At 44.7% G+C, this 20,814-nt stretch overlaps 1 protein-coding gene across 1 annotated transcript in view; it reads right to left on the reverse strand.

The window, feature by feature from the left end:
- The window catches only part of MAML2 (mastermind like transcriptional coactivator 2), a 218,429-nt gene that overhangs the window by 61,323 nt on the left and 136,292 nt on the right, over window positions 1–20,814 (reverse strand). The window contains exon 2 of the mRNA XM_065043416.1: window positions 9,633–11,087. Within this exon, the coding sequence (XP_064899488.1) occupies window positions 9,633–11,087 (1,455 nt within the window). The remainder of the gene's footprint in view (window positions 1–9,632; window positions 11,088–20,814) is intronic.

Below are 20,814 nucleotides of genomic sequence, written 5' to 3' on the forward strand. Positions count from 1 at the left end.
GACAAGACTGGAGTCACCCCAGCAAAGCCTGCTTCAGCTGGGATTGCAGCTTACAGTCATTTGGAGAAATCTAGTTCTGCAATGGATAAAGTTGGATGCTCTTCTAACCAGAACCAAAGCACTAAATCCTTTAGTCATTCATCATGCACTTGGAGCCAGGCTGTGGCCCGGCTTGCAACCACTGTAAATTATAGAAAGGACTGGAAAAAGAAAAGACTGTGAGAGCTCATCTAACCCGTCTTCACAGAATCATGGAAAGCCCTCAGAACCTCTCCCTCTTACAGGTTACAGAACAAACTGGCATCACAGAAATACCACCTTCATTTGGTCATTGCAAGGATTTTGGTAGCAGTCAATCAGGAGGAACTTTTCAAACAAGGTGAACTTCACAGCTTCTTATGAAGACCTAAGAGGACCATTCAGTCTCCATCTTTCTTCCTGATATACATGTTTTGCCAGGCAGGGAATAAACTACATGTTGGTTGCTCAATGGCTACACTTGCAGCTGGGGGTGGTAGAAGAGCTGTGGGGGGCTCCTGAAGGAAGCAAACACCAGAACGGGATGTATTAATTTTTTTCCAGTGGGACACATATGCTGCTTATTCTGTCACCCTGACTGATGGAGACTGGCAGGATGACTAGCACGGACTGAAATATGTAGCATGTCCTTTCAGCTGGCAATGTAAGTGCTCTGAGGCAAGCCTGGAAAGCCGCTTTTCCTGCCCTCTCCTGAAGACATCCTGCAGATACATCAGGAACTACTGGACAACAAGCTCCTTGTGCCTCTTCTGTTGTTCCTGGCACATGATACAGAGATCATTTTTAAGTGTTATCAGTCTTCCCTTCTCCCCTTTGCAAGGACCATAGGTGCTTGTCCCCTGTGCATCAGTGCCTCCTATTCTGCTCCCTGTCCTCCCACACCATTTCCCACCCTCAGATCCCTCCACCTGCATGCAAACTCACTCTTATCTTGCTCATCCTGAGATCCCAATCCTTCTCTCTCATTCCTCCCCATCCAAACCAAATTTTCACTCTCTATTACCTTCTTCCAGGCTTTTTCCTGCACCTTACTCCTTCACCACCTCCTCTCCCAGTCTCTCTCTGCCCCATCACTTTTGTCCTACTCTGGATTTGGTCCCACCTGACTGTTGCTTTCCCTTGCACTGAACTTTCTGCTTCCAGAACCTCTCCTGCCCTCAGTTCCTGTCCTTCCACACCCTGACTCCCTCCTGCAGTCAGTTGTCCACTTTCCACTCCCTCTCTGTCCACCCCTGCAGCTGAGGTTCCCCAGCACCAGCCACTTGAGTACAGTTTAACAACTGGCTGCTGCTGGCAGGGTCAATCCCACCTCCACTTCTTGCCTCCAGCTACATGCTCCTGCCACTTCCCTTGTGCCAGTGTTGGCTTTGTCTGACCCCATGAGCTGAAGAAAGTCACTGAAAGAGCAGAAAACCAACACAGAGAGTAAAAGGAAAGTTTTCTGCCAGTGTTGTGAGAACTCAGACAAATGCCAGAGCTGATGCCAGAGGAAGGAGTGAACACAGGAATGGGGTGGGGAAGGACTCTTTGCCCCTTTCTGAAGCTCCTAACCTTTAGATCAGCTCTGCCGTCCTGTGAAATCTCACCTGAGACTGTCCAAAGCACCTTGTCCTCCCCTTCCTTTGACAAACTGGCACACTATTCAGTGTGCTGTAGTTTCAGTCTGTGTGTCCTGCAGCCAGAGCCGCACAGCTGGGCTCACGGACGCTCACACTCTTGCAATGAGGTTATGCCCCATGGCTTAGGTACTCTGAGCTGCGCCTTCCTCGCTGCTTACATAGGAATCTTAAGGGGTTAACATTAAATACAGATAACGGTACGACAAAGAGGGATAAATATCCCTGCTTTTACCTGATTTCTGTGTTTTCTACTGATTCAAAATATGATGCGAACCTTGCAGAAATCTTCACCTCTGCCTAAGAAACTGGAGAAACATTTGACTCTCATGTTTCCACAGCTATGTCAGGGCTAAGTATCACTATTAAAAGACTCCATGAAAGGCACTTGGCTTTTCAGACAGACCGACTGTTTCAGGCACTCAGCCCCCTCCAAATTCCAGCTGAAGCCTGACAGAACAGAGCCTCATCAGGTGTGACAGAGAAGTGAGGACCACTTTTGAAGGGATGACACTCAAAACAGTTGGTCTGTTCAATGCAGTGTGAGGCTGCTCTCAGAACCCCTCTCCCTCCTCACACGCAAGGCGACAAGCAGAATCCCAGGCATAGCCAGGGCACGGCCACCCATGCACAGGTGTCTCAAAGGCCCCTTTGAGAGCTGGCAAGCTGCTGGGTGTACCCCGATGGGCTGTTTACCATCAATCTATAGGTACAAAGGGGAAAAAAGGCATCAAACGCTGTTGTAAGTACTCCAGAGGTCTCCTCTGGTGGACTGCACAGGCTGTGAAGGCTGAGAGCAGTGGATGCTGGCTCTATAGAGAAGACACTCAGACCAAGGGGCTGTCAGATCAAGATGAGCAGATGCAGGTTGATAGGTTCAGGCACTATCCTGGGACACAAGGACAGTGGCTCTGAGACTGACACTGGGTCTACTTCAACTCTAAACTCTGTCACAGGATGCCTCTGCGATGGTAAATGAGTCCTTATCCAACAGCTCCAGTGGATTGATTGCAATGGCTTTCAATGAGATCTTCCTTCTCTCTTTCCCAAAATATAGCATAATATATAAAATATACAGTAACATTTCCTTCCTCTCAAGCTTTGGCTGGCTTGCTTATTTAGATTATAAATTCTTCAGGGCAAAAGCTGTCTCTTACACTGTGTGTACATTACCAGAAACAGGCATGCAGCAAATGAAACAGGCAGATGGTTCTGGAATAGTTCTGTTGGAGCATCTGGCTGATTTTCTGGATCAGCATCATGTACAAATGGCAAATTCACCTGTGAAAACTCACATTAAAGCAACATTACTAGGTCTGCTGCTGCCTTAATGACAGTCATCTGTGGCCTAGGGCAGGTCTCCACCATAAAAACACCAGCAGTAAAAGTAATATTTGCCATTAAAGTATTCCTTCATTTGAACCTCTAGAAAGACAAATTACTGGGACTTGCTCTCGAGGACTTTGGGGAATTAAAAAAATAGGAGGACTCTAGAGGGAAAAACGGGAGCTGGGGATTGTTAATTTTTTTTTTTGTTCCTTGACTTCTTGATGTATTCAGAAATTGCCTATAAACAAGCAAAAACTTACAGGAAAGGGTTTTTCACCATGCCAGCTCTAAACGGCTGTGGAATTACATTGTTTTTCCAGGCAGCCTTTCCAAAATCCCTGCAGGAAGTTGACTCAGGGCTTGACTCTGGCCTCAGATGCACACACAGCAATAGCAGAAACCCCCACTTCAGCCAGGTGAGAAGCTCTCACAGATATCCCAGGTTTATCAGTGAGATCACAGGCCAAGACAGACTAACTCGCTTAGTAGCAGAGAACCAGACCTGAAACATCCCCAGCCCCTTGCCTCTCAGCTGGCATTGTATCCTCACAGCTCCTTATCCCAAGCTTGTCCTGTTACACCTCCTTTCCAGTTAATCTAATAAGCACGAACTCATGTCCTGCCTTTGGTGATGGTTTCCTACTTAACTCCACCATCCCAGGCCACCAGCACTGTCGATCTTCTTACCTGCCCTTTCCTCCTTACAGCCACCATCACCTTCTCTTATGTAAACACCAGATAACTCTACTGTCCCTCTGCTTCCCTACCCTAGCCCAGATCTTCCAGATAGCAGTGGAGTATAATCAGAAGCCTGAAGCAGGCAGCACCCTTACTGTGACTCCTGTCTCCAGCTGCACTATTTTTCCCCATGGCCAAGACAACTGACCGGCTCATGAAGTGCCTCCTGGATCACTGCAGCCCTCAAGTCAACACCTCTAGACACGCAGGTGGGTAGAAGCTGATATCCTTCAAATTTCCTTGATAAAACTCATCTTTTCTTTGATTCTTACAGAAGACAGATCAACACTGTCCCTTTGAGACGGGCTATTTTTAATAAGAGTTTATGCAGTTCTTCACAGAATGACATTTTGCCCTCTCAATGGACCTCCCAGGCACTTTCACAATACTAATAAATAATAAATAAGACTTGAAGTGTGCTGACATTAGCAAAGAACTGATCCAGGCAAGTGCAATTATGGTTTTTATCGGTATCTTCATGGAAGTGCCTTCAAAAAGCAGTCCAAATGAGACAACCGGGATTATCTCAGCTATATCCCAAATTCCCAAACCCAGAGCATTTGGCCTAAGTGGCTAATATTCTACTATTCCACCAGCATAAATACTTTATGCAAAGAGTTCAAGAAACTTTATGGAAGTGGTAGTGTTTCTGAGCCTTTGAATTACAACATCCTCAGCGACTGACAGTCCACGGTGTGGCTATCTATACATTTCATTCAGCAAACTGAGCATGAACGACACAAGGAACTACCAAGACAACTGTCCACCATGATAACACAGCAACTTATGACATTTTCTCTCTGGTTTCGTGTTCATAAATCAGCTCTCACCCTGCAATCGATGGTGGTTATTGGGACATACCCCACTTTTTATCCAGAATATGTGATTCAGAAGCCCTTGCATGAAGGAATGTGACCAAAATGGAGCTATCAAGAAAAGCTGTCATCCAAATATTATTTTTATAGCAAGCATTGAAAGAAAGGTCACATTGTTATTTTCTTACACTATGGAACAGTTTCTATTATTGCAGATTCCAAAAGCCTGGAATGGTTGTTATTTATGATCTAATTCAAATTTAAGTCCTGGTTTGTACCAATTACCACAAGGTTTTCTCTCTTCATTTCACAAATATTTGCAAAATAGTTCCTTCACACTCAAAAAAAGAGAGGTTGCCTCACCAAAATGTGCTCTTCTTTAGTGGTAAACACAAAGGTCTAGGAAAAGATTGTTTTTACGTGAATCATCCAAAGAAGCCACATTTCCTCTGAAAAATTTCAGAGGCTAAATTAGAGGTGTAAGTTATCGCTCAGCAGTGAACGATAACAAGAATACTTCTACTTGCACCTTCAAAAAAAGGCATTAGATCTATTGCTCCTGGTGCTTCTTTCTCTCACAGCGCTCTAACAATCTGACAGTTTAACATACACTTCTTATTAAATCCGTATGGTGCCCATGCTTTAAAAAAAAAAAAAAAAAAAGGTAGAAGGCCATATCCTATTGCTTACTATGCTGCTGGAAGTCCAATTATGCTCTCCCGAAAAGAAATGAAATTACCCTGGGTTTACACTGGAGAAAATGAGAGGAGAATCTGTCTCAGCATCTCTGCAGAGCTGCCAGGTGAATTGAAATACCATCTATATCCCTCGGAGATAGTTAAGAGTGATGCATTTGTATCAGTTAAGCACTGATTTTCTGGGCATGTGAAGAGCTGGTGTAATGGAAGGAACCTGCTAGGGAGGTCACCTCAGCACCTGGAGCTCCTCACTGGTGGCACATGGCTTGGGGCAGTGCTGCACCATGGCCTCTCTGGCCAAGCGCAGCCATGCCGAGTCCCTGGGTCATGGGGCACCTGGGAGGCCATTGTATCGCGAAATATGAAGTTTTGCTGTGGGAAAGCATGAGCCAAGAGGTACGGATGGAACACTCGTGCTTGGAGCAGGTAGTGGAGAAAGGATTGCTCAGTATTCAGCCGGTAGGGAGACTGGTTGGGTTTAAAATGAGCCTGTTAAGACCTGGTGAAGAAAATGATCTAAGGCACAGCCCAGGTAGGGCAAATAAGGGCAAAAAAGGAACAAGGCCCTGAGCTCTGCAGAAGGAAACACTGCTGGGTTGTTTCTACAAAGAAAACACTGACACTTTCAGAGACTTAAAAATAAGGACTACTGGTTGTTCATGTAAAGTGGAGGCTGAAGCCCGCATGATGTCTTGCACTATCCTTGCCCCCAAAGCTGAGACTAAATAGGCACATGCCCACTTACAGCAGACAGTGGCCTTGCTCCATCAGGGCTCTTGTTCTCCTGAGCTCAGCCTTCTTTTCTCCCCTCCCTTGAGTGAATGAATTTGAATTTAAATTTGGAGAAGTAGTCAGCTTGAAACTTTTGAGTTTAATTTGGCTTTAGGTCAAAACCAGAAGGGGATGAATAATATTTTATTTAGTAGATACAGACTTCTTTTTTTTTTATTGTTTTATTTTTTTAACTTTGTCACAGAAAACTAATGGATCTTATTAAACAAAAACTTTGGAAATATGTGTGAGATTTCTTGGACTAGTCAAAAATATAAAGTTTTTTGTCAAAATACTTAGGTCTTACTTTAGAAGCATCTTTGACTGGTCTACATTTCTCCACAAGGGGAAAGTTAGACTTCAAACTCCTACCCAAGCCCAGTTACAGGTTTTCCCCACATGAGCCCAGGTTCTCTATAAGTATTGCAAACCTGATTAAACCTGTGCAGAATTTGGAGCTTCTAATTATTCACTAAACAAAGGGAGTGTTGAATTTCTAAGAGTTTTTTCATGACTCTGCATATATTGTATCCTGATAGAAAATGGAAAGGTGAAGCTTTCCCACAACAATGGAGAATAAAACAGAGAAGCAAACAAAACCTTCATTCAGACCAGCCTTCCAGGAAACCAAGAAGATTTCCATCATTTTTATGACTTTTCCCTGGAGGCAAAAGACATCTAATTAGCAAATCCCACTACAAGTTCGCTTCCATTTGACACAAAGTGAATGTGACAAGCAGAGGAATTATAAGCCTTACATTTCCAGTTAGCAAGCTTGGGCTGATAAAGTCAAGTTCAAATGCTTTTTTGGGATCTTAAAACTCAGCGAGTAAAATTGCAGAGGGTGAGCTGGTTCAGCTGAAAATGTGAATTTATAGTGTCCCAGTCAGTGTGATCTGATGGCAATGTCACAAAAGCCCTTTATGAATGTGCACGCACGTTTGCAGCTACAAAGCACTCCAGCCAGTACCGAGATGGTCCCTATAGTCCATAATTTTAATCATCTGAGGAAGAGCTGAATGATACAAAGCAGAATTAAACCTTGATTCCTCATGAAGAATTAGTGCACGAGTAAAATAATTATTAATCATTAAGTTAATTAGTAAATGCTGGTCATTAATCATGCTTACTGCTAATGATGTGTAGAAATCCTCAGAGGTGGGAGATGATCCTCCAGGAAAGAAGACCATGCAGCCTAAACGAGGTGATGCCCCCATTACTAAAATCAGCAGGAGCTGACCCACAAGGTTGCTTTGAGCTTTGTTGTCTTTATTGGAATATAACATCAGGGCTGTCTCCTCCCACTCCGATTTAATATTAAGAGTGGACCTACAGGGACAAGCAGGCCTGACCAAGGGGCTGGTGGGCTCCTGCTGCTGTTCAGGCAGGCCCTAAAGGAGTTCACAGAATTCATAAAGATTGCCAGGTGAAGAGTTATGTTCAAACCAATACAAAATCCTCCTATTTATGGACCGTCTGTATTTCTAAGTATCATTCCACCAGCTACAGAGTACTGAGAGAGACCTATCTGGTTCTCCGAGTTTCAGCAAAACTTTGGAACAACTGGTAAGGATCTCTTAAAAAAGTCCACTTATCTCTCTGGAGCATAGAAACAATATCATTCTTTCTGCAAAAGCCCTGTAATCTCTGTTTACAAAGCTTCTAAGCTTCTCAGCTGTGCTGTGGGTCAGGTAGGCACATCCTTCAGACAAAACTATGGAAAGTAGTCAGATGACCAAAAACTTTGGAAGGGTACTTGCAGAAGTCTGTGTTGACAGGCAAAACTCCTTCCTTGGTGTAGTATCTAAAGTTTGACACTCAGCAAAGTTCATTTAGGGAAAGTTTCCTAAGCCAGAAGTCCTTGTGTCAGTACAGGTGAGAGATCCCCCAGCACTCACGGTAAATCTCTCTAGTGCTGCCATGGCCATGTTGCCAAGTAGCATCTCGCTGGCTTGCTGCCCCGAGCAGCAGCCCAGGAGGACCCAGAGCAGGGAGTGAGTATTGCCTCAAGCAGAGTTGCTCTCAGTGTTTTTATTCCTTTCCAGAATGTGACCTTGCGTATTTTTTTTTTCAGAAAAAAATAGTAGTCTTTGCAGAAGTCCTGCCTGTCTCCCCTGTGCTGACAGATTGCTGGAAGCTTCATCATGGCTGAATAAAAGAACTGTTAAAATTCATCTCCCTGCCAGTCTATTAAGAGAATGGGGAAATGCGCCTAAGAGAGCAGTAGCCCAAGAAGGAGAGGAAGAGGCAGCAGAGACCTCCTGTAAAGCAGTAAAGCTGTAGCTGTGCTCACCTCCTGCCAACGTTCCTTCTCCAACATCTCCCAGCAAAGCAACGTCTCCCCACCCAAAGATGCCTGAATATTTTGCCTCATAGCTCTTGCTAAGGGACTCACTGTTTGAGAAAGTTGTGGTTGGTTCATCAGGGAGTTTAAAAGAGTTAAAAGGACATGGGTTTCTGTGCATACAACTATATTAAAAACAAACAAACAAGCCAAAACCAAAACAACAACAACAAACCACAAAAAAACCCGCAAACCATCAGACTGTTCACCCAAACAGTTTGGCCAAGAAACTCCAGTTCTGAACAATTCATTCACAGCGCTGCTTCTCTGGGACTTTATGGAAGACTTAGGCTTTCACTTTTCAGTAGTTTCTTGTAGCTGATTTTCACATATAAGAAATCCACAATGATCTCCACACCCATATTGTCACTCCATACCCTCAAATGTGTTGAACTGCATTTGCTGTGCCAAGGCTTAAATGTCCCAAGATCAAACACACCTTTTACTTGTTTTGTACCTGTTTTTCAGTTTCTGGGGTACAGTGAGGTTATGTAACTTTGGTTGGCAGGTCTGAAACTTGGGATCTTGGTGCACAGTGACTTGACACAGCAGAGCTGAGCTACAGTAATCGATGGTGTCAGAGCACTGACTCATGACCACATCGTGGGAGCTGGCCGTGTGGTATATAATTGTAGACGTATCTGTGGCAACCTTGACCTTTGTATCTAAGCGTGTATAACATTTGATCCATAGAATATTCCCAGAAGTGTGATGGGTGTTTATAAAGCTCACAGGTAAGTCTTAGTTTTCCTTTGCCAAACAGATAACAAATGTGCTAACAGTATTTTTGTCATGTCTGTCAAAAGATATCTAAACCCAGAATTTCCTAACCTTGCCTCCCTGAGGAAAATGATGGTATAAAAACTAACATTGTAAAATACATTATCTATGATAACACAGGAGTTCATTAAAATTTTGCCATTCAAAAGAGCTTAAATTTTTGTAAACTAGAAAACTTGGGTAGGGGTCCAAAACAAGCTAGCATCTGCCCTACTATCTCACCTTTCTGACAAGTATCTACATAATACAGACATATTCACTCCATTGCATTAAGAAAAAAGTGTTATGAACATGTCTTTCTTGAAATACTTGCTGATGTCCATCCATGATATACCTGAATAGGTGCTAAATGTGCCATCACCAGCTCAATTAAGTATGTGCTGAGATGGAGATTATCTGCCACCAGTACATATCTCCTGGAGAAATAAGGCCAGGCTGGAAAAGCCTTTTTACTACTCAGACCAGAAAGATTCTGTAAGAAATAAGGAGGCATTTGCCTTACCTGTCTGTGCTGCTGGGAGACGGGATACTGCAAACCTGAGATTTGCTGGCTTTGCTGCATTTTCTGAAGCATCATTTTTTGCTGCATTGCTAGGGGTACATTAGGCGGCCTTTGCAGAGACTGGTTGGGAAGAGGCTGAGCAGGTTGCGGCTGCGGCTGTTGCTGCTGCTGTTGCTGTGGCTGTTGCATGGGGGCTGAACCCTGTGCCTGCTGTGTGTAGTGCAGAAGGGCGGGCTTGTTTTGGGAACCCAAAACTGAAGGCATCTGCTGGTTTGTTTGCTCTGAGTTAAAGTGAAACAAAGGCTTTGTGTTGCCATGATGCTGCTCTAGTGGTGGCTGAGCGCTGTTGATAAAGTTTCTATTCAGGTCCTGAGGCTTCTGTTGCATGATTATGTCCATGGGATTGCTCTGGGCAGTGGTTGGTTTATAAACGTAGTTGTTCAGCCCTTTCGGCTGGTTCCCATTGACCGGTACCCCGAGCATCGCTGAGCTTTGTGGGCTGAACTGCTGCTGGCGAAAAGAAGGACTGGGGATTTTCTCTTGCACGAAGGGTCCAGGCGAAGGTCCTGATGGAGACAAGGTGGACCAGTTGGCCGTCTGGTTCTGCTGCTGCTGTTGCTGCTGAATCAAGGCATGCTGCTGCCGGTTGGCTGCGATCTGTTTGAGCTGCTGTGCATGAGACACCTCCTGCCAGTTAGGCAATGGCCGACTGGACGCAGAAGAAACCTGCGACACCTGTGTTTGACTCTGAGGCACCGAAGGGATGGGTGAAGAGGTGGACATGGCAGCGGTGGCCATAGTGAAGGCTGGACCTGTAGAAGAAGGCCTCATCTGCGGGGAGCCCACAGGAGCCTGATTCATGCCTGGTGGGTATTCACTCTTTATCACCATCTTATCCATCTGCAGAGATCTCACAGGACCCCTCTGGCTTTGCTGCCCAAGGTCAATGTTGAATGGCTCATCTTGTTTTATCGTGGCATTTATCATATTCTCTAGTTCAAGATCACTCATTGGCGGGACTGATATGTTAGTCAGTTCATTAAAGAGCTCCTGAAGATCCAGATCCATTTGTTCCCATGCCTCTTCCCCATATCTGTTAGGGAATGTGTTCTCGTGGGATGTCTGGCCATCTAAGTGTTTGCTGCAGGACATTGTTTCTCCTGGTTCTTTCTTTACCTCTTTCAAAGTCATGTTAAACATGCCATTCCCACTAGCATGTGTATTGTTTCCTAGGTTGCTGGCCTTTCTTTGTGACCCTTGCCCCACAGACATAGTTCCTGACATTGACTGGCTTTGGCAATTGTTAACATGTTGTCCACCTTGTCCCAGTGAGATATTATCACCCACTCTTATCCTCTTAATGTCCAGGAAAGAGCTCTCTGAAACACCATTGGGCCTCTTGTTGTTGACAGGTGACAGATTGACCACCAGCTTTCTCTTCAAGGAGCCTTGGAGCTGGAAGAAGCAGAGATTAAAAAAAAAGTCATTAGATGACACCAAAGAAACAATCTGTAATCTATTTGCTAGAATTATCTTTCAAGTCAACAGGCAAGTAAGCAGCACTTACTACAGAAAGCTACTCTGGACTTTGTCAGTCAATGAAACTATGCGGAACTGCAGGAAAATATGCTGCGAGACATCTTGCCACCACTACCCCGTCCTTCTGGTCACCAGCATTTTTCAAGCATTGCTGCCTCCTATTGACCACAGAACCCCCTTTCCCCTCTGGGTGTGAGGCTGCCAGAGCTGTAGCTGGCAAAGCCCAGGACATATCTGCCCCAGAGTTCTCCCTTCTAATTGTGCCAGCCAGATCTGAAGTATTTTTCAGTAGCAGAGACTAGCACAGTCGTGAATTCTGCCCTATCCAGTACTGCAGGACTGCACTCTCATGATTTTGGTATACGATCCCAAAGGCCGTTTTTGACTGCTGTAGAGTCCAAAAGTCCTAGGAGATATTTTAAAGGCACACATGAGATCCAGGCATCCTGATTTCGCACAGGTTTATACTGGCCAGAGATGTGTATAATTAAAGATGTTAGAAGTTAATTTGTTCAAAACTGAAAATGAAGCCACTGGAGCCATGTCAGGTTATGTCAGCAAAGGGTCTGGTTCATAATGTACTGCTGGATTATTTTACAGAGATGTCTATTAATACATTAAGATCTAATTGCTTATGTGCTGAAACATCTGCTATAAAACACACAGACCATGCAACACTGCTCTGAGAACTGTAACTCTATTTCCTTTCCTTGAATATTTACAGTGATACTTTCATGTGCTCACAAGCCTTGTGGACCTACCGAAGGAGAAGAGGTTCATGGCCCTGTCCACCTGATGCACGCTCCTCTGCCACACCAACCCCTACCCTGCACACAAAACAAAGCTGTAGTCCCATGAACTGAAAAGTTTGGGCTGGTGCAGGTGCCTTCAAGAAGAACTGCTTTGATTTCAGAACCACGGTTTGTACAGCTTTTGAACAAGCAGAGCTGTCATGTCTTTAGCTCCGTACATGAACGGCGCACACCAAGTACTGGACGCGGTGAACACACAGCTCTCGCCCTGTTGGCACACACGCTGTCACTGTCAGCTGTGAGCAAGGAACTCTGCGGGGAAACACGGCTCATCTTCTGCTCTCTGCACCTGGGCAGAAGTGCACCGGCCTTGGAGGCAACAGGACAATGTCATCTGGCAAATACCTGTGTGTGCCAGTGAGAAAATGGTGCCTGTACAAACTGTGATACCTTGGGAGCCTGTGATGGGCGCAGGGAACACTGAGAACTCTAATTTTCCAGTTAAGTGAGGAAGGATGATTCATGAGATCTTCAAATCACATCCTTTGTATCATGCTGTTTCAAGTACAGAAGTCCACGGACACCTAATACTGTTGTGGCCCCCATTACCCTCAACTTCAGGCATATCTATAGGTAAGAGCTCTTCCCAGACAACTCCAGGCACAAACACTTTTATTCTGGCGTGAATACCAGTGAGCTGCTTGGGAAGAGCTCAACTGACAGATACTTTCTCAGTACTCACCTATCCTTCCATTGCATCAGGTCACTGAGTTTACCCTTTAAAATAACACGTGTAATTTCTCCCTCTGACATAAAAAATCTCATGTCCTATCTCAAGTTACGCTTCCAGCATAGCTTTTGAATCACAGATTCATGTTTTCATTTCATAAGGACAGACATGCTGGTGCCTAGTTGTACAAGTCCTCAGACCCTGTGCCTTCAAGAGTAACCGTCATTAGCTGTTCCCTATGGGGAACATTTTGGGTGGTCACTTGTGAAGTGCACAGCCAGTCTTTGGTTAGCGTGTTCCTTCTGACACATGAGTCACTGTACTTTCCTTTGCAAAAAGAAACGGCAAGCTGCACTTCCTTTTCCCATCATCTTTGCTGTCAGTGCATTTATTAGAAATCATTGTCTTGCCCCCAAAATTGTCTTCCTGGGAAATGGGGAAGTCCCCAGCTCATCAGCATGTTTTGCTTTCAGATGTACTGCTCACAGAAAGGCTGAACAGATAATGAGTAAATATACCCTCTGCATATGTTTGTGCTTTATGTGGCTAATATGCCTTTCTGAGGTAATTTTGCTTTTACTTGACATTTTGAATCAGAGGAAGCTGTTTAAAATGTCTTCACGTTTTCAGAGCACCTGCACCAGGCCTTCTGATACAATTAAGAATGCAGGTGTTGCGCTGTGCTGTGCGTAGTAGCTGCTTCTCTTCTGCATTGGAGCTCGCTGTTAGCAGATGGGTGAGCTGTGGTTCGCTTGGTGACATGCACAACTCAGCAGCAGAGCCAGGGAGAGCACCATGATCTCCAGACACATCCCTTAACAAGCGTTCCCTCCCTTGACATGGGCTGGAGGACTCCTGGGTTCACGACATCTGTGCTGCTATCGTGCCTACCAAAAAAGGCACTACACATTTCCGAAGAAGCAACGTGTTCAGGCTTATGACATTTTCCCCAAACCATGCAAACACTCCCCTCTGAATGCTGACACCACCTTGGTCCATAGATGCCCTCACCTTAAAGCAGTAATGAGACTGAGGGAGGCTGCAAAGGTGCAGGGGACTGTTGGGAGACTTCACTGAAGCTGCTGAAAAGGTCCCACTTTCACATCCCCCATGAGCCAGGGGTGTGGAGGGCAAGGGCATGGGAAGGACGTGGCAACCCACGGGGATAAAGACCCTGCCCCTCCTTGCATCGAGCTGTTACCAGTTTTGTGTCAGGGTGATTCTCAGGGGACCAGTCTGTGTTTGTTCAGTGAGACAAGCAGCGTCCATCACAGTCTTGCTATTTCATCCAAGCGCTGTTGTCTGTGGGGCGCTGCCGCCCCAACATTACGCCTGTTTCGTTTTCAGAAAGGAGCGGACCAGGATTTGATCACTCAAATCTTTGCAGTTTTCTAGCAATCACATTTTACAACTACTGATTGAAGGTCGGTACTAAAGCCCTGTTCCACAAGACAAACAGACGCTTCAGAAGGTAAAACAAACAAAAAAAAGAGTTTGCCAGATTTTGGGCTCCATCTCTTCCAATTTGCAAGCTGGGATTGATTTGGGTCGGTAAAAGTAAAGCAAAATTTCCTGTAATGCACAGGCACGTTCCTCAGATCAAACAGGCTCGCGATGACACATCTCAAACTACTTGAACTGCGTAACACTGAAAGGCTCTGTGATGGGAAATGAGTGACATGTCAGTAAGTGGGAGAGGAAGAAACCCTCCTTGCACAGCTCCATCCTACAGGCAGGTGGGCAGCACTCTATAAACCATCAAAGAGAACATCCATTTCCTCCCAGCCCCTGTTATTTAAGACCTTTTGCTGAGCAGTCTCTGGTGATTCAGCACGTGTTTGCGCACTTAGAGCGAGGGACTTCTGGATGCACTGCTGTTCTGAAGTTAAAACCTCACAGGCTAAGCCTCTGGAGATCACGTTTGCGAGACGCTGCAGGGCTGTTACTGGCCAAACAGCCCAGGGACGTTAACTCCAGAGCAAACCCTAGAGGTGACTTGGTCTAAATGACCCACTGAGACACCATATCCTGTGCGGAGGGACAATTAATTTCTATTTACAACTTATTCTGAGTGTTAACAGGGATCTGAGGCAGCTTCTTCTCTAATGCTCCCTCACACTAGGAGAAATCAGCAGGAGTTCCACTGAGCTAATAATTAGGGCTCATCAAAATCTGCTATCAGATTATTTATCTTTTTTTGGGGAAAAAAAAGGCACTTTTGCTTGACCTTTCTTTTGGATTATTTTTTTTTACTAAATGTAAACCTAGAGGATTTTGCTGAAAATTGATTTTTTTTTTCCTGGCTCAAAAGTTTTTTCAGAAAATAGAAACAAAAACCTCTTTGGTGCAAAAGCACAATTTGTCAGCGAGAAATTTTAGACATTGTTTTCTCCAAAATACCCATATTTAACAATATATTAATCATATCTTCGATCCATTTCTGACATTACCCATGTGCATTCACCTTGTATTCCTTTCCACAGGGACTGTCCGATACGGCCAAGAAGAGAATTCATATGTGGCAGCAGGAAACGATAAGAGTATCTGGTTTCACTTTCATTTAAAGTCTTACTTTTTGTGCACTTCACGCAGCTTCTTCAGTCAGAGTGCCTTTGCAATTTGCTTTTTGCTTCATTTAGCAACGTGTAGGAGCTCAGAGTTTGACAAAAGTCCTCGGTTAACCAGCCTTTAGTTTCACAGCTCTCAGGACAAGTAAAGCACAGCCTGTCCCTCTGACTTGCCCGACTGTCTCCATAGTGCCTGCAGACTTCAAAAAAGATTCATTTCCTAGTGCAACCCATCCTTGGCCTTGTGCAGAGATGTTAGTAACACATCTGGCTGTCATGCCAAAATGTGTATAGGCCGACACTTAAGACTGGCCCAAAACACCAAAATGCTCCAAGCAAACTACAGAGAAAATATCAGCGTGATAATTGTAAGTCTCCACTAACCCTTATTAGCTGGAGATGTAAAAGGAAGATCTCCTGCCACCTTTGTTTTCTCATCTCTAGTGAGGTGTGCAGCTTTCTGAGCTTGTGTAGTGGAACAACAGGGACGACATTCGTAACATGCTGCTAGCTTAAACCCCAAGCGATTATCACACTTGGTTTGTAAAGCAGGCAGCGTGGCAGCATTAGCGGTTCATGTGGAGTAATACTTCTGATATTAAAAAAGGAGCTTTGGATTTTATGCTTTTAATATAGAAGCAGCAGACAAATCTACTTTAAAGGGTCTCTTGAATTTCCTAGACTTTCTCACAATATGTGCTGACCGTATCTATGGATGCACCGTAAACAAAATCCTTTATGTTTCTGTGGATGGGAAGGGTAGAGGAATTACATGAAAAATACAGAAAATATTTGAACAATGAAAGTGGCCAATAAAAAGCCAAACCCAAAACATTCCAGATGAGGAAAACATACTGAATGCTACTTCTTATTTATGTTGTGAAAGCACCTTCGCATCCCAGGGCTGGACCCAGAGACCCACCCCCGGGACTCAGGGCCTGATCCTGAATGACAGCAGCTCTCATTTTCGAAATAGTGGTCCCAGCGTTTGCTGCCAGCACTGTGCGGTGCCACCTCCTGCGGTGCCCGGAGCTGAGCGAGCTGGGAGCACCTCTCCAGGCTGGCACTGAGCCTCTCGGCTGTGCTGAGCCGCCCTGCTGCAGGCGTCTCCCCAGCGTGCCGGAGAGCCAGGTGGCCCTCTCCTTGTCTTCTTACCCCTTTGGCCAGACGTGGCGGCCGTGGTGACACACACCGTGGCCAGCTGCAGAGCCACTGAGGCACCCGGGGCTGACACGTGGATGAGGAGGGGCCACTGCCCTGAGCTGCCACCTCTGGGGCCACCACAGGTCCTAATGCCATGATCACACGCACACTCTCATGGCCTGATTCTGACTACAGGCACACTTTTTAGGAACAGGCAAAAGGGGTCCCGTTACTGCTTTTTCTACGTATCTTCTGAAATCTGGTGTCTCTGGCTGTTCCTGCTCCTCCCCACACCCACATCAGGTTCACCCTGACATCTCTCCTGAAGATCTCAACAGCATGGTCCTCTGCTGAGCACCTCTCCCCAGCCTCTCCGTGCCGCACTTTCTCTGCACAGCAAGAGGGTATTTATTTTTAATCTTTTGTCTTCATTTGCAGCTTCCACCTGACATGGCTGAGAATGCAAGCGTGACAGATGTCTTCAGAGAGATTTTAGCACTGCAAGTTCAGAAAGTCCAACCTGCTGGATGACGCTGATCTGGGAAACAACATTCATTTTTCATGCAGGACTGCATGACAGAGCGGAGGCCCTGGGCACAACGGGCAGCAGCGCTGAGAGCTGGTGTGTCCACACGGCACCGTGGTTGGGTCAAGGTGGTCCTACCATGGTCACAAAGACCTGTGCGTAAGGAGAAGATGCTGTGTCCCACTCCAGCCTGGTTTGCACAGGTTCAGCTCCAGGTGCCCTCTCTTCTTCATGCTCCTACATGACACACACCCCAAGAGGGTCTGCAGGAAGGGAAGGCAGAGAGGAGGAGGAGCAGGTGCCTTCAGCCTCACACGGCTGGTGAGTGCGGCAGCCCGAGCCAGCACACCTCCACCCTGCCCCGCTCCTCTCCCATTTAATGAGTCGCTCCCCAGGCCGCTCCGCTCACGAGGAGCAACGTTTGCTGCGGTGAGGGGTTTGCTCTGCACATCCCAAACCGTCCCACCACCCATCCCTGTCTTTGTGATCACAAGACATTTGAGGAGAGACTCAGTGTCCATAAAGGATCTCTAGCACTGGCGGCCTCATTCTGGCCGATCCTGAGGCATAAGCACCACTGTCAATCATAATGTTGATTGAGAGGTAACACAAGTTTTTCTCCCTGTTTACTGTAGTAAAAGTGCTGCTAAAATGGAATTTATGGTAACAAATAAGGATGTTCCTTGGCTGACAAGTATCCACTTAATTCTCATTAGCTGGAAATAAGGCTGGAATAGTAATCAGTATGTTAGAAATCCCACCATTTACCTTCGCTTATGGAAAAATTACATATCTTGCCAACTGAACATACCAACCTAAAAATGCATCTATATTATTCACAGTGTACTGCCTAGAAATAAAATGTCAGGGCTTTGGTCCAAGTTGCTGAAGCACAACAATTATATATTTTATGCAGATTTTACATCTGATGGATTATAAAATATCATGTCTAGCCACAGTCTTTTAGAAGAATAGGAACACAGAGAAACAATAGCACTTTAACTAGGTCAAGATTGCTAATCAGAATGTAGCAGTCATTACTGTGTGCAAAACAAACAGGCATGAAAGATCTGTATTTCTTATCCTGCAAGCTGTGTATTTGTCTTCTGGATAAGTCTTTTCTGGTTTGTTCCTTTTTTTTTAAGATCCTTTTCAACCATGAATAAATTAACAATCACTTTATGTGAAATCTACAGAAATTTATGTCAATGTTTATTACCATGAAATGTGGAACAAAGCGTAATGCAACCTGAGCTTTGGGAAATGCGACTGCTTAACTGATCCTATCCTGATGAGAAGGAAATACAAATGCATTATAAATGTTGACAGGATGATCAGGCATGTAAAAGAGGTCATCCAACACCACCCTCCACATTGTTTACCAGTTTCATAAGTCAGCTTAAAGTATTAAAAACACATACTGTCTTGCACAGGAAGCTCCTAATCCTTAAAAATGTGACTGCTGTTATTTGATTTGCCTTTTAGAGATCAATAGCATAGCAGATTTCACCTAAAGAGAGACCGCTGAGAGCAGTCTGGTCCTGGTTTTCGGCCCAGCATCACTTCAAAACTGGTTGTGTGGAGGCTTTGTAACTTCATTAGAGCACATATTCATGCCCACACATGGGCTTTTATTACCTGTCTAAGCACCTATCTCCTCTGCAACACTCTGTTTCAAAAGTTCAATAAATGGAGGAAGACAGCAGCTATCCATCCAGCCTTGGAAAATAAGGAAATATTTAGACTGTTTCTTCCTGCGAGTCAGTGCGCCACACAGGACACTCATACCAGCTGTTTGGCCTTGAGGTCTTTTGCAGAGTAAGTTACGGTTCACAGGACATACAGTCATCATCACTTCTTGATTGGAAAAAAGAGAACCTTTCGGCATATCACCCAGTCGTGCTTCCAGCATTGCCTCTATCAGCCAGGACCGGAGGAGGAGGGCCAGCTTCAGTGAGAACCGCCTCCCACTGCTGCATCAACTGAGACTCTTAATGAGCAACTACCAAAATGGCTTCTTGTTAGGAGGAAGGAGTCCTGATCCCCCGCCAAAAACTGCAGTGGAGAAGTAATATTTAGGACTAAATCAGGCCTGTGGGAAGAGAAGGCTGCTACACCTGATTGATGGCTGGGTTTGACCTGTATTATAATAGCATCTTCTCCCTGCCTCTCCCCATCATGCGTGTTCACCCCATTAAAAAGGACATAAAGTAAAAGCGGTATTTAATAGCCATTTTCAAAACGTTCAGCTTAAACATGCCAAGTGCACCCCACCAAAAGTTTGACATATATGAGCAGAACAGGCAAAAATTTAGAGGGTTTTGAAGGCAAGTAACGACAGTGATTTAAGAGCTTTGAGGATACTTCTATGAAAAGAACAGACAATAGAAGGGACAAACAGAAGAGATAATTATGAAAGTTTATATAATAAGACTGTGACAGATTAACTGCAGAACAAGTGAGTATTTAGCAATCCAAATGAAATTATAAACATTATAACCAATGTGGTTAGAGTCTGAGGAATTACATGGCAGGTCCAGAGCTCAGCAAGATCTAAAGAGGGACTGAGCATTTGTTTGGAAATGGGAAGATACTGACTTACAAAAAGTGATGATAACATATTTAGAAGGGGATGTGACATGATTGACACAGTTCAAAACAGTCTATGGTCCATGGCAACTGGCTAAAATTGTCAGCGGGCAGGGGAGAAAGAGTTAAGAGGGAAGAGTAGTGGTTTTCACAGGCCTGTCAAGGTGATTGTGTATCTTCCCCAATATATTTGTCACTGCTATCAATGAGATGCCACAAGGGTTTAGAAAGGGCACATATCTGGCCATGTTTCAGAAGTCCTGTATTTCTAACCCCTTAGAAGTCTGGAAGAAAACTGTAAATATGGAAGTAATTTGACCAGTATCTAAATGTTTACTACTAATTATGCTCCTGAGTTTCAATACTAGCCCAAAGACACAGACAGAATGACAGAACAGGAATGAATAGTAAAAATCAGTCTGAGAAAATGGAAAATCATTAGCAGGTTACAGGATCTCGAATGCCTTATTGCCTCAGACTAGCACATATTGCCATTCAGGTGATTTTTCATTATCTGGTCTTTCTTTGAGTACCATCTTGATTATTTTTATGAGAAGGCTGAAATAATCTAAACCCATGAAAATGGTCAAAGAGGGTGAATGGAAATTTCTGGAAACAAGCATCCACACAGGAAGGAATGCTCTAGGAGCTGGAAAAGGTCAGTGTAGATAGAGGAGACCAGGAGCAGTATGGGATAAGGAAAAGGCACCTACAAGCTAAAAACAACCTCAACCACTCAGGTACTAAAAAGCTTACAAGATCATGCTAAAAAGGGATGTGAGAAATGACAAGTGGAATGGAGAGGATGAGTGAAATATGTTTGCACAAGTAGATAAGTCAAATGCACGGAGATGTCTCTGAAGAAAGTGAAAATAAGTTTTCTGGCATTCTTTTTCTCTCTGATTAGCAAAGAGAATATTTGATAGTACGGAGCATCCAGCAAGAGCTTGACTTTTGCAAAATTATTTGCTTTGGCAAAAGGAGACAACATCGCAATAGGATTTGTGTCTCAAGCTGTTTATTCTGAACCAGACACCATCATCACGTGGTTTGAAATGTAACATCAAACAGTGTTACACTGGTCACGGAATGGGTAGGAATCACAGAATGACAGAATGTTTGGGGTTGGAAGGGACCTCTGGAGATCATCCAGTCCAACCCACCTGCTAAAGCAGGTTCACCAGAGCAGATCACACAGGAATGTGTCCAGGTGGGTTTGAATGTCTCCAGAGAAGGAGACTCCACAACCTCTCTGGGCAGCCTGTTCCAGGGATCTGGCACCTCAAAGTAAAGAAGTTTTTCCTCATATTCAGATGGAACCTCTTGTGCTTCAGTC

This window comes from Columba livia, chromosome 1 (genome assembly GCF_036013475.1).
Source record: "Columba livia isolate bColLiv1 breed racing homer chromosome 1, bColLiv1.pat.W.v2, whole genome shotgun sequence".
In the NCBI taxonomy this organism is placed as follows: Eukaryota; Metazoa; Chordata; class Aves; order Columbiformes; family Columbidae; genus Columba; species Columba livia.